The sequence below is a fragment of the Diadema antillarum genome, unplaced genomic scaffold, assembly GCF_040938485.1.
Source record: "Diadema antillarum isolate AM-2024a unplaced genomic scaffold, OU_Dant_1.0 seq00000385_RagTag, whole genome shotgun sequence".
Classification (NCBI taxonomy): domain Eukaryota; kingdom Metazoa; phylum Echinodermata; class Echinoidea; order Diadematoida; family Diadematidae; genus Diadema; species Diadema antillarum.
In genome coordinates this window covers 410,735-425,809 of record NW_027271383.1, presented here as the reverse complement: position 1 = coordinate 425,809, position 15,075 = coordinate 410,735, and the positions used below count along the sequence as shown (strand labels likewise).

Here is a 15,075-nt window from a genome sequence, read left to right as displayed (position 1 = left end):
GGAATGCAAAAGCCATTGTTTCTGGAAGAATTTAGAACCAATTCTCCCCTGTGCACAGCCCTATACAAGTGGTGTGACTTCAAAAACACATGGAGGGAATGAGCCTAGAAGACATTAACTAGGTAAATTTCCGATAAATTTTCTAGTACACGGCTAATATTGTTTATTTAAACTCTACAACCACATCGTCTAAATGGGGGCATTTAGTCACTCAGACACAGTTACTGAGGCACTTTTGAAAGTCATTTGCGTTGACACCAGAATCACATGATTTCCCATTCACAAGTTTTACCCAAATGCAATGTTCTTAACCCTAACTACATTTGTAGGCCGGGCTATTTAGGTAGATCATAGAGCCGGGGGAGCCTCCCAGGTCCTCCCAGTGTCCTGAGCAAATATACACGTAAGATTAAAAAATTGCGGCATCAGAAAAAATTTCTTAAGTATTTTCTTGTTTTTTGAATTTCTTGTGTATTTCTTTGTTTTTTCGACTTTATGTTTTTCATTTGTTTTTTCGATGAAACTTGTCGGCGACATTGTTTCAAACAAGAAAATATGCTATTAATTGATTTTAATCAATAAAACCCCCAAATAATCATGCTTTTATGAAATTTGCCTGTAAGCACAGTTTGCATTGAAATTGTACACAAATTCACGTTTTTGAGCAATTTTTGGTCTGACATACACGTACATATTTATGCGCAATTTCGGAACCGCGTGCCCGGGCATCGCAAATTTGGTGTCAAAAGATGCAGGAGACTCAAAAGAAAAAAGTCATGAAACGTCGCGGCGATAGCTTTTCGCGTTAGCGATACATCGCGCGGAACGTCGAGGGGGGGCCTCAGAGGCCCCCCCCCCGGTTAGTTAGGGTTAAAGGAATGTTTCCCATGGCAGCCATTTTGCATTTCAACAAGGCAGTGTACCTACGGGAAGCAGTCCCAACTTACACATAGGTCCTACATCATCATGAAAGTGCCCCAGCACGCTTAAGTTTGCAGGGTAAAGATCTTACAGCACCAAATATGGGTCGAAATCCATCTTGAATTTCAAGAGTGGCAGCCAATGCGAATAATACATTATTACAGAATGTATAGTGTGTGTGTGTGTGTGTGTTTGTAAAAGATTGTACAATGTACAATTGTACACCACCATAAAAATTGATATGCCTAACAGTTGCTTGTAACCAAAGATATTAGCTGAAATGCAGCCATTTTGAAAGATAAAATGGCAGCCTCAAAAATGATCTGCAATTTTAGGGAGGGGATCAAAGTGCATCTGAATGTTCAACATCATGAGCCCGGTTTATGCCCGAAATGTGAACTTTCTGTACCGGTATTGTTTACAACATGAAATATGGGTCAAAATATACATTCTGGTATGGCAGCCATTTTTAATTTCAAGATGGCCACCTATAACATCAAAATGGACCATCATTTCAGAAAAAGATGTTTCAGAAAGTGTGAAAGCATTCGCATGCTCTTTGCCCCAAGTTAGAATGTAGAACCTTACACAATGCATACGATATGAGATATAGGCCCAATTACATTTGCTATGAAGCATGATGGCCATTTTGATTTTCAAGATGGCCACCAACTAAAATGATCCATCATTTCAAACAAAAATATATATATTACCATCTCTGACATCATAAACATGCTTTTTGCCCCAAATTTATACTTTCCATAATGCTTACAACCTGAGATATAGCAGGGCTGCACACTAACCCATTTTTTCTGTCGGTCCAACCTGTCTCTGTCGGACGGTAAATGCTCCGTTTTACCATTTTTTACCGGTCCGAACAGAAAATTTACCGGTCAACAACGACAACTTAAAAAAACAATAAATGACTCGCAAACTTATTTTCTTGTTTTTTATGGACGTTTTACCCCCCCCCCCCCCCAAAAAAAAAAACCCATGTACATTTTACAGATTAATATTTTTAGGGTAAAACTTGCATTATTTGTTGCACAAGAAATAAAAAAAACAAGATAGGAAAAAATAAAATGTTTGTTTGCGAATTACAGTGTAAAATGATAATGAACAAAATCAGATTGTATCAAATGCGTTTGTGACTTTTTCTAAACATCGGCGCACGAACTTGCTGCGTAACCTGATCTTGATGGTCAGTTGGATTGCGACGATTTAATGAATTATTTTAGCTGTGATATTTTCTGATGCACGCGCTACAAGGGGTTCTTTATTTTTCTCCCGATAATCTATTCGCATTTGTGCATGCGTTCTTGAAAGGTATGCGACATGCAGGGCCGAATTCGCAATCCTTTTTGCGCCCATTTCCACCTCAAATATTAGCGGGATTGTGATGATTTCATAAATTACTTCGGCTGTAATATTTTCTGATACACGCGCCAAAAGGGGTTGAAAATGTGTCCTTTATTTTTTTCCCGTTAAACTCTTCGAATTTCGTAAGTGCGTTCTTAAAAGATGTTCCACACGGCCGAATTCATGATACTTTTTGCGCTTTTTTCTACCTCAAATATCAGCGGAATTGTGGCGATTTCATGAATTTTACTTCGGATGTAACTTTTTGTGATGCACGCACCGGCTAAAATGGTTGAAAATGCGTTCTTTATTTTTCTCCCCATAATCTCTTCTCATTCCGTACATGCGTTCTTGAAAGGTACCGGTATACGACACGGCCGAATTCACGATCCTTTTTGCGCCTATTTCTACCTCAAATATCAGCGGGATTGCCATGATTTCATGTATGACTTCGGATGTAATCTTTTATGATACACGCGCCAAAAGGGGTTGAAAATGTGTCCTTTATTTTTCCCCGATAAACTCTTTGCATTTCGTAAATGCGTTCTAAAAAGATACACGACACGGCCAAAAATCATGATTCTTTTGCGCCTATCGTTTCCTCGAACTTCAACGGGATTGCGATGATTTCATGAATTATTATTCGGCTGTAATCTTTATGATGCACGGGCCAAAAGGGGTTGAAATGTGTCCTGTATTTTTCACCCAATAATCACTTCGCATTGCGTACATGCCTATACGTCACGGCCGAATTCACGATCCTTTTAGCACCTATTTCTACATCAAATATCAGCGGGATTGCGATATGTCATTACTTATTTCGGATGTAATCTTTTGTGATACATGCACCAGAAGGGTTGAAAATGCGTTCTTTATTTTTCTCCCGATAATTTCTACGCATTTGTGCATGCGTTTTCAAAATTATACACTGCATGCAGGGTCGAATTCAAGATTCTTTTTGCGCCTATTATTGTTCACTCAAATTCCAACGGGATTGCGAAATTTTCATGAATTACTATTCGGCTGTAATCTATGTGATGCAAGCGCCAAAAGGGGTGAAAATGTGTCCTTTATTTTTCTCCCGCTAATCTTTTCCCATTTCTTACATGCGTTCTTAAAAGGTATACGACACGGCCGAATTCACAATCCTTTTTGCGCCTATTTCTACCTCAAAATATCAGCGGGATTGTGGCGATTTCATGAATAACTTCGGATGTAATCTTTTGTATAATGCACGCATCAGAAGGGTAAAAATGTGGTTTTTTTTTTCATTTTCTCCCGATAATCTCGTCGCATAATGTGCATGCGTTTTTGATAACCAACACGGCATGCAGGACTGAATTCAAGATCCTTTTTTTCGCCTATTATTTTCTCAAATTTCAACGGGATTGCGTTGATTTTATGAACTGTTATTCAGCTGTTATCTTCTATGATGCACTCACGAAATGTGTCCTTTATCTGTTTGTTTTTTCCCCTCTATAATCTCTTCGCATTTCGCAAGCTTTTGAAAGATACGACGCAGCCGGTGGAATTCATGATCCTTTTTGGGACGATTTCTACCTCAAATATGTAAGCGGGACTGCGATGATTTCATGATTGTTTTTTTCTCCCTAGTATTATCTCTTCACATTTTGTGCATGCGTTCTTAAAAAGTACTTGGAAGGGCCGATTTCGTGATCCTTTTTGCGCCTATCTTCATTATGAGACCATTCTGAACGAATTAAAATATTCATTTGTGAAATGACTGTGTAAAATGAAAATAAACGCAATCAGATCCATTTACTGTATCGCTGAATATCGAATGTCTTTTTACTTTTTCTGAAAATCGACACAAGTAAATTAGTTATTACATAACTGCCATGCTGCTGCGAAGCCGGGATCAGATCGATCTTGCGTTTAAAAATCATGCGTAAAATGGCCCAGAAATGCGTGCGCTTCTATCAATGTTTCTTGTCTGGCATGACCGCCGATCACAAGCAAACGAAACGCAGTTACACTGTACATGCTTTGCATGTACAATGTATTGCATCGCATGGCAGTGCGTGAGCAGCGCCAAACGTGCAAGCGAGCGCGAATAACTGGCCGACTGCTAGTGCTCAAAACTAATACTAGTACTCAAAGTATATGTTTACTGTACAAATTGCACCGGTAGACATAAACGAAAACTTGCGTAAAACTTGTTGAACAGTGCGATATCTTGCATTCTGTTTCTCCCTGAACGGGGCTGCTCTTTTTCTTTCTACTGACCCTACCAATGCTTTTTTTTTTACTGGTCATGTCGGACCGGTAACATGTGGATTTCCTGAAAAGTTACCGGTCCGACGGTGACTTTTGCCGGCGCCAGTGTGCAGCCCTGGATATAGGTAAAAATACATATTTAGCTATGGCGGCCATTTTGAATTTCCAGATGGCAGCCCTCAAATTGTATTAAAACAATCTGCAATATCAGGAAATGGTATATCAGAATGTCTGACATCATAAACATGCTTTTTGCATCAAATTTGAACCTTATGTGATGCTCACATTATGAGAACTGGGTCAAAATAAAGTTTGCTATGGCAGCCATTCTGAAATTCAAAATGGCGACTGAAGACGTGGTCGAAAAAGATGGAACCAAAGTTTTTGGGAGTCAGCACCCCCAAATTGACCAAGTTAGCCAAAAAAATAATTTTGGCACGAAAATCTCACGGGATCCAATATTTCGACATAGCAAACTATACTAAATGGTGTATCATTTATGGTGTGCATGGCAGTGTTCACAGAGGTCCAAGTTTTCTCTCCCCCACCCCCTCTCCCTCCTTTGTCGTTCTCTTTTGGGAATCTTAATTACACCATGTATGCATTTTGGGGTCGTCTGCTAAAGCTGTTTTTGCTTTGTTTTGTTTGTTTTTATTATTATTATTGTTATTATCATCATTATCATCATTTTTATCATCATCACTATTATCATCCTTATCATTACACGCCTATATTGTTTACTATTGGGAGAGAGAGAGATAGACGGCATACTGTATGTCAGCTCACACACAAACTTTAAAGGACTACAGATATTGAAAAGTAAATGATATTTCATACTTCATATTCTTTAATGCCTCAGCAGAAAAGATTCTTCTCAATGACATTTTGAGGTCTGAAACACAGCTATACCAGGGAGATATACAGTACCACTGTCAAAAGAAAGGAAGGCAAGAGTTTGCTCCATTGGGTCACATATTAAAGGACAAGTTCACCTTCATAAACATAAGGATTGAGAAAATGCAACAATATTAGTAGAACACATCAGTGAAAGTTTGAGGAAAATTGGACAATCGATGCAAAAGTTATGAATTTTTTAAATTTTTGTGTTGGAACCGCTGGATGAGGAGACTACTACAGCTTGTGAGTCATATGCGTACAACAGTATAAAGAAAATGTAAAAGAAAATTCAACATATTTTCACTTTTTTCGCATAATTAAAGAGCACTTGACTTGCCTCTTTCTAAAGGCAGGGGGAATAATATTACTCATAACATTTGTCGGTAACGAGTCAGGGGAATGTGTACTTTTATCAAAAGATGGAATTTTGTGAAATTCTCTTTACATTTTCCTTATATTGTTGTACGCATGTGACATCTAAGTTATTCATACACTGCAGTAGTCTTCTCATCCAGCGGGTACTGCACAAAAACTTCAAAAATTTATAACGTTTGAACGGATTGTCTGATTTTCCTCAAACTTTCACTGATGTGTTCTACTAATATTGCTACATTCTCTCAATCCTTATGTTTATGAAGGTGAACTTGTCCTTTAATATGCTCACAACAATCCAATGCCCTCAATGATTTGTTACCAAAATGGCCGCCATTGGGCTCCATGTAGGGCTCCATGACGTACTACACCTGTTTGCGTGTGAAATCGCAAGACTACACCCTCCTAACACTTCTATACTCTTTGGCTCTATACCTGTAGTGCTCAAGTTTGGTGGTCATCGCTCAAATCAGTGAAGAATAATTGAGATGAGAGTATGCCATAATACTGTGAGTACAGTGCTTAAATCAGGGTAAGTTCATAATTGACCTTTGACCTTGTTAGACTTCACCCATGAACCTGACCAGCATTTTCAGGTTATGCACCTGTGGTGTGTGTTTGGTTGTCATATACGGTAGGTCAAAGCTGTGGAAACATAGAAAGGAGTACACCGAACTGTTGATGATGTTGACATACCTACATCATACATGTCTTGCTTCTGCTCAGCAGGTGAGACAATTTAAATTTGAAAGCAAGGCAGAATAGTGATGAAGCTGTGTGAACAAGACTTTACGTGAAGCTGTGTGAACAAGACTTTACGTGAAGCTGTGTGAACAAGACTTTACGTAAAGATGTGATATGCCTGAAGCCCAAGCCCTTCATTGAAGAAGGGAAAATACTGCCTGAAATTACAAAAATGCTGTGGGATGTGAACCATGTCATTTGCTGATAACAACTTACCATGTTCTTTCATAGTCTCCTTCCCAGGTGTAACTCTTTTCTGGTTCATCATCAGCCATGGTTGTATACCCCAAACAACTACACCGTAATGAAAGGCTTGGACCGTTTTCCCCACAATATCAACCACTTCTCACGGACTTCCGGAATGATCTGTCATATTCTGCAAAATATAATATGGAAAAGGAAAATTTCAATCAATCCTTTGAAGCATGATTAAAGACACACCTTACAAAATGTATGTCCTAGGCGTAGCCTATGGGCAGCATCACACTCGGCATCAAACCTAGACAGACAAAGCCGTCTGTCCGGAGGAGTCTTTTATCATTTTTTATTTCTGAGCAATTCCGCAAAAAATGTTACCTTTCCTAAAAATCATAAATTTGCAATAATTTGAAAAACATATGAGCTACAGGGACAAATTTAGTATCAAATGCTAGAACTTGTCTACAAATGTAGTTCTTTCATTTGAGTGGTATTTTGATACAATTAAAGTGTATAAAAGTCCATTTCGGGGCAAAATTTTTGATAATTTTTGTAAAAACAAACAATCTTTGACTCTCATTATTCCATACAGTGCACTCCCATTACAACGAACACGGTTATAATGAAATTTCGTTATAACGAAGTAAAACTTCTGGTCCCAAAATTATTGCCATTAAAGTCTATGGTACAAAATTCGCTTATAACGAACACGGTCATAGCGAAATTTCCCTTATAACAAAGTCTTTTCCGAGTGCCACTGACAAAGAAAAACATAAGAAATGTGCTCCATTATATTAACTTATAACGAAATGCCGAGTGCTTTCGAAAATACGTAGCGGAACAAGCTAGTATCTATAACGTCTCTGCATGGGCGAACGCTTCACATCACTGTGTGTTCGCTCCGTGTGTCACGCACAGTTTCCGAGGGGAACTTGCGTTATTGTAGTACAATCATCTGAAATTAAATGACTATTCGTTTTATTGTTCAGAAGATTCTTTACAAAACACACAGATTCTGATCCCATTTCACATAGTTTTCAAGTGTATGACGAGTATTCAAGAAACAGAATTATGCATGGCTTCCTTGTTTTCGTTATCATATTGTATTTGTTCACGAAAGAAAACTGCCGGTCCCGAGCATTTCGTTATAACGGGAGTGCACTGTATTCAGACACACTTCAGCATTTGTTTCAAAGTACTTCATGGTTAAGAATGAACCTAAAAATACTAATATTAGCCTTGTCTGAGATATACACTGTGTTAAAGTAGGACTATTCAGACTTTAAAAAGTGGACAAAGTTGTAATGTCCGTAATGCTAAAAATGTAATGTCCGTAATGCTACATTTGTGAACCTGTAGGCACAATTGCCAACCTGGCGAGTAAATGCTGAATGTGTTGCACACCATTATCAATCTACAATACAACTTAAACAGGACCAGAGCACTCACATCAGTTAAGAAAATTCCTTTTTCGTAATGCTCTGATCCATAAATTTTTCAACATATCCACATGGAGGTAAAAAATCATGTCCAAAAAATGTAATGTCCGTAACGGCAAACGTTTTGTGTACGGTATGTAATATCTACCAAATGATTTATAGTAACTGATCAAAACTCGGACTGTTGAAATTTCAGGATGACTGGGTTAGAATAAACCATAAATGGATTAAGAATGATTATGCCGAGTTGTGTAAAGCCCACAAAGTCACCAAAAATTCTCTAAATGTAATGTCCGTAACTGCTGGAATTGCCCTTCTATGACTCTCCTCCATGTACATAACGTTAGACATAGTCTCTGTGGAATATATCCCTGACAAGATACAGACCACTTTAGGTCAACATCAAACGGTTCTAGCCGGACCAGACGCTGTTACATGTATATTTGACCGAAAGATCGGTCTGTAGAACTCTGGTCGTCGGGGATTAACCCCAGGGCGCTGCTGTTAACCAGTCTCAGCACGTGTTGGGGTCGCTGGTGCAGTTTAGTCAGGGATTATATGCTCCACGAAAACTGCGTCTGGCTTCACAGAATCCCCTCCACAGGAGAGCCGACAAGGCAAAAATGATAAAAGACTCCGCCAGACAGGCTGGGCTAGTCGCATTATAACTGCGACCAGACCCAACGCTACGCGTTGCTCCCACTTGCCACAGTAAACTGTGTACAAGGAGAGCCCCGGGGTTAGGTTACCAACTTCACTGAAAGATCGGTCTGTATCTGGTCATCAGGGATGTTCCACGGAGACTGCGTCTGGCTTCACGGATCCCCTCGTCGGAGAGTGATAACGCCAATAAGAATAAAAGACTCCTCCGGACAGACGGATCTTTCTGTCTAGTTAACTAATAACAACTAACCCCAGCGCAGGGCGCTGTAACCAGTAACTCGGTACGGGTTGGGGTCGCTGTTGCGGTTAGTTAACTCTTTATGTGCCACGTTCGCACGCCCGACTACGTTGATGGCGTGCCAACTTCGCATATTCTGCTCAAACGCATAAACCCGCCCAATCCGATCGATAAATCACCAAATGCCGCGGTACAACTAGATCTAATGTTACAATGAAATTGTTTTTCGCACTTCTGTTCCTAGTTCCTCTCACATAATCATATTACAAATAGTTTGCATTTTATGTGATGGTGATTAACTATCAAGAGGTGTTACTGTTAGCTGCTGGATTTGCATGTAAATTCTAACGTTAGTTTCTGTCACTGTTTTGTGTACAAAAGTCATGTTTTTACAGTAATGACTAATGTTGCTAACCGTTACGTTAGTGGTTCTGTGAATGAAAAACAAATCGGAAATTTGTCATAAAATTTACATTAACATATAAGGTCAGCTGCAAAGCAAAGCTTGGCACTTTCTCTTTAAATTTAGTTTGAAAAACAGAATGTTTTCTCAAAGAATAACTACAATTGTACATTAACGTCTCAGAATAATAATGCGTCACACAGGGGGGTTTCCACCATGACACATGAAGCGTTAACTGAACACAACTAACTGTTCCGTGTTACATATTCGTGTGGCCGGGGTAAGAAACATGGGCAGGCATGATCTACATTACTCATTAGTAAATTTACGAGATGATACAATGTCAATGAAAATGTACATCATTACATGTGATGTAAAGTTAAATTTAGATCCAGACTAGACAACCAAAGATACTCGTGATAATGTAGCCGTTAATTACTGTAAACAACATTCGAATGGACGAAAACTGCGGTTCCGGCATGGACCATAGTCTGCAAGACCAACCCCAAGAATCTTCAGCTAATCGAAGGAGACGAACTTGAATGAAGACCTACCTATTTAGACCATAATTTACCACCGTGGTAGGCCCTGTCCTCCCCTGGCTCTGTGCAGTTATACACAGTACACACACGTGGCGCCGAGGTAGAGCTGGTTAGCGCAGTCAGCTAGCTAGCTAAGTAAAAACTTTGTGCCGTTGGCCTAGCCAGCTGGGTCACCTCCCTGGCCTAGCTATCTAGCTAGCTACCTCACAGAACTCTTCATCTGTGAGCTACCTCCGTATATATAAGAGCTGCATGGTTATCGCATTTATGGAACGCCATGTGTTGCGAGAGTCGGGGGAAATCCAAGATCAGAGGGTGTTTGTTTGATGTGGTCGGTTCCAAATATTCTGTTTCAAAACAAAGTTTGGAAAGTTTAGGTATTTATACAAATCGAGCTAATTCTGATTACTTCGTTACGAGCTCTTTGTTAATAATAACGGGCGTAAGATAGTTGAGTTGTGCAAGGGAATGGATCGATGGATGTAAGGATAGGAAGTGATATAGGCCCTAGCTTTTGGTGATCTTACATGTTTGAAAAATAATGGTTATTAGTGTGATTGACTATGTTGTGTAATACCTTCGGTATTGATGCCTAATATCGTTTCTTTTGCAGTTGATATTTTGATCCATGTCTTTCTGATGTGCACAAGTTGATAGAGGTGTCCTTTGATTTTTCTGCTTATCCCTAAAGGGCCAGAGATGTTCGTACAGAGGCCGTGGGTGATTCTGAGCGTGCCTCTGCGGATCAGAAGTATACGAGAATAAAATGGGATGGTAAATAAACTTTGTGAATATAAAGATATATATATATATATATATATATATATATATATATTTGAGTGATGATGTGGAAAAAGTAGTGAATATGTTTGAAGAAGTTGATGTTGACGGTTTAGGCCAGGTAGATATTGATTTTATGTGCAAAAGTCTCTGTGGTGTTTTACTAAACCCTGCACAATCTCTGTGTGTGTGTGTGTGTGTGTGTGTGTGTGTGTGTGTGTGTGATCTGAGACAATAATTGGACATTCTAACTCTGAGTCTTTGTAATTAATAAAGTAATTACCAAGACAAAAAAAAAAGTGTATGTGTGTTTGGGGGGGGGGGGGGGGGGGGGGTGGTGGCTGAGAAAAGTTATAATACACGTCAGTGGCGGATCCAGGATTTCATGGCCGGGGCACATCAAGTCCCAAGGGGGCCCTATATATAGAAGCTCAGGGGTTCTAGATGCTCTCTGGTACAATCTGAGCCTTATTTGGGGGAAATTTTATCCTGCAAATAATGCGACTGTCACGAAGCGGTATCCGCAACTCATATCAACGCTGCCCATTATGCGTCGCTGTGAAGTATAGGAATTCATCGTCCATCTGGTGCATATTTTGGGTCGAACATTCGGAAAATATTCAATCAAATAAGAAGATTCGTCGGTGGGAAAAAAAATACGGAAGTCTTAATCAATACTCAGATGGCGGAGTGAACGGACGTAGTTCTGGCGTGCTCTTGACCGTTCTGATCGATAGTCTAGTGGGATTTGGGGAAATATGAATGTTAGAGGCATTTTTTAGTAAAAGTTGGGAACCGGTCTATCTTGTATAATTCAAGTACGCTGAATCAAAAAATTCCGGTTCCCAAGCGGAATTTTGAGTCTATAAGAGCATCTAATTTGCATAAACAAAATGGCCGCCAATCCATTGCTTTTTAAGGTGTTTCGATGATCTAATTTTCATAAACTCTCCACAGCAATGCAAAAATAGTAATCATTTCAGAAATCAAGGTGCAGAGACAATAGCTAGGCCATCAATGTTTATAACATGTACTTATATATGCAAATTAAGTGAAATATGCAAATTAGGAGTTGCCGCTGATACAGCAATGCATTACCGCATATGCACATGTTTTGTTCATTTCTATTTTTAGTCATTTTAACAAGTTATCTGGCCAAAAAAAAGTGTATGGTGTCGTCAGAGTCCAATCAAAATTAAGTCCTGCAATCAATCAATTCAAAAGCATTGAATAACACGTATGCAAATATCTATGCAAATTAGTATACAAGAGGATACAGAACTGGCAGGTTTCTAGATTCTACAACGCATTGCCGCAATATATGAGTCTGAATCATAATCCTGATGACAGTTAATTGTATCAAAACCTGTTCACGATTCCTAGTATGATAAAGAGATACAAGAACCAACTTCAAGTGTTAAAATAAAACACGCATCTCGTTTGCATAGTAAATAATGCAAATATTGTTTTCATTTTCTCAACGTATTTTCCCCAAAACAAAGTTTTGCTGTCAAAATGTACCTTGGCGTGGTGAAAAATAGATAAGCTATATGCGGTCAAACAAAGTGTACATGGTGTCATCAGAGTCCGAGGAAAATCAAGTACTGGAATCAATCAATTTGGGCAAAAAAAAAAAAAGAAAAACAATAGTTGCAATCACGTATGCAGATTGGTATGCAAGAGGATAAACTACGACAGGCTTCGAGATCCTACAACACATTGCCGCAAATCTGAATCTCAAGACCTAAGTTGATGATTCTTTTATGATAAAGAGATACAAGCAAAAACGATATCAGAAATACCTTAATAATCTAATTTGCATAAGGCATTATACAAATATGTGGGGATTTATATTGATGTTTTCCCTAAAACAAAGCCTTGATATCAAAATATACCTTGGCGTACTGAAAACAGCTAAGTTATCGGGCGAACAAGGTGCACATAATTATGTCGTGTCGTCAGAGTCCGAGGTAAATCAAGTACTGGAATCAATTGAAAAAGAAGAACAGACTGAATAACACTTACGGAAATATGTTTGCAAATTTGTATTCAAGAGGCAGTTTTCAAGATTCTACAACGCACTGCCGCAATATATGAATATGTTTCATAACAGTTATTACATCAAGACCTGTTCATGATTCCTGGTGTAATTAAGAGATTAAAAAAAATTAACTGCAACTACTAAACAACACACCTCTATCATCTCATTTGCATGATAAATTATGTAAATATTTACCAATTTTCTATGCACATTTTCCACCAAAACAAGGTCTTGCTATCAAAGTGTATATCATGGCGTCATGAAAGAAGGATAAGTTATTGGGCAATCACATCACTAGGCCCTATACATTGCTCGATAGATTAGTGAAAGGTTACCTTATCTTTCCCTGTACTTTGGTCGTTTTCATTGGATAAATTGATATATAATTATTTTCAGTCTGCAGTTGAATGTAAAATAAAGTGTCAACTTTCATAAATCTCGTCTGCGAGCATAAGTCTCTTTTATCTATCTCTTTACCCACTCTGCAGGCTCAACAAAAAAAAAAAAGGAAAAGGGAAAACAATTGTAAGAAAATCCTGGAATCTCGAAAACAGAAACGAAGGATGACTTTGTAATTCTTCAGTCATTAACACCTTTATATTTTGGCTGTCGGAGAAACATATTCTGAGTTGAAAAGTCTATTTCTTAATAGAGCTGTAATCTACATTCATACAAGATGTGCATCGTCACATTGTTGCTAACATGCACACACTGCTGTACATCGTAGGTCTAATTATAGCCTATATTCAACTATGCTAAGCTGGTCTTCCATGGGGTCCAGTTGGATGTGAGGCGGGACCACTTCAACGGAATAAACACCCTGCTCTTTGCGATGAATGAATGAAGCGGAATTTTTTACATGCATGAGATGTGACTCTCTCACACACGGGACCTCCATTTTACGTCCTATCTAAGGGACAGAGAGTTTTGCCTCTTGCTAAAGAGGACAGTATGATTCCACACAACATTGCTCAGTCCAGACTCGGGTTCGAACGCGGGGTGCTTGGGTCGCAGAGACTCCAACCCCAAGCACCTTCTGATCTGGAGATTCTCCCGCCTGAAATCCCTAGCAAACGGGAGACTCCAACTTGATGTGCGCTTTGCGCACATCACGAGCGCGAAGTTTAACCTCCTTGCGGTCTAGGGTTCTAGATGCTCTCTCGCGCTATCTAAGGTTTATTTTTCAACATACAATGAAATTAAGTAAGAAATCATTTCAAGCGGGAGAAATTAAATCTCAAGCGGGAGAACGGGAGATTCTGCAAAAATGGGCTTTCGGCAGGAGATCTCCCGTCGAAATCAGGAGAGTTGGAGTCTCTGGGGTCGGAGGCAGACACACTACCGACTGAGCCAACTCACCGCCCTAGAAGCTACTTTTGAAGAAGCTTGCGTACGTTAAAAATTTCATAGACGTATAATGACAAATGTCCATGCGTACGTTATGACAGAACCATGCATACGTTACGAATTAACCATGCGTATATGGAAGGCCATCGCCGCCAAAACGCGTGCCAATACCATACGCGTGCATGTCAGAACGTACGCATGGTTGTTTCGTGACGTACGCATGGTTCTGTTATAACGTACGCATGGACATTTGTCATTTTAGTTCTATGAAATTCTTAGCGTACACATGCTACTGTCATAACGTACGCATGTTACTGTCATAACGTACGCGTGGTCTTACCATTACGTACGTGTGCTTCTGTCATTACGTACGTATGGTCTAATAGATTTTTGTCATTACGTACGTAAGGTCTTGGAATTACATACGTATGGTCTCGTCATTACGTACGTATGGCCTTTTCTTCACGTGCGCATGGTCTCGTCATTACGTACGCATAGTCTTTTCGTTTCGTGAGCAATATATAGTTAGTGGGGTGGCTTAGTGACAAATATACTGATAATCGTGACACGCCGGACAAAAGTGTCATTTTTTCCTCAGACATTGGTATATATATGAGGATCAAAATTAGGGGGTGCTCCAAGAAATCCGCTAACAGAAAAAATGAGAAAATGCCCTTAATTTGTACATAACAATAATGTCTGAATTCAAAGACTATACACAGGGCATTCGCCAGGTTTCTGTACAATGCAATGCAATGTACATGGTTGCTAGTCTTAAAATTCAGACCCATAATACGACATATTATGTGCATGTTTACAGTAATACACCATTTTTACTGGTTTTCCTATGGTAACAGGTGGTTAGTCTGTGTTGCAGACCTGAGGGAGGTGTG

The 15,075-nt window shown here is 39.2% G+C and overlaps 1 protein-coding gene across 3 annotated transcripts in view; it reads right to left on the bottom strand.

Moving 5' to 3' along the window:
* Positions 1-10,161, bottom strand: part of LOC139731800 (general transcription factor IIH subunit 2-like) — a 92,080-nt gene extending 81,919 nt beyond the window's left edge. For 2 of the 3 annotated variants that reach the window (XM_071642673.1, XM_071642675.1), the window contains exons 1-2: positions 10,027-10,161; positions 6,748-6,907 (exon numbers count right to left, since the gene is read on the bottom strand). In XM_071642673.1, coding sequence (XP_071498774.1) covers positions 6,748-6,806 — 59 coding nt within the window. In that variant the 5' untranslated portion in view covers positions 6,807-6,907; positions 10,027-10,161. Of the gene's footprint in view, positions 1-6,747; positions 6,908-9,911; positions 9,991-10,026 lie in introns of those variants that run through there. The other variant, XM_071642674.1, reaches the window with a different exon arrangement.
* Between the last annotated feature and the right edge of the window lie 4,914 nt (positions 10,162-15,075).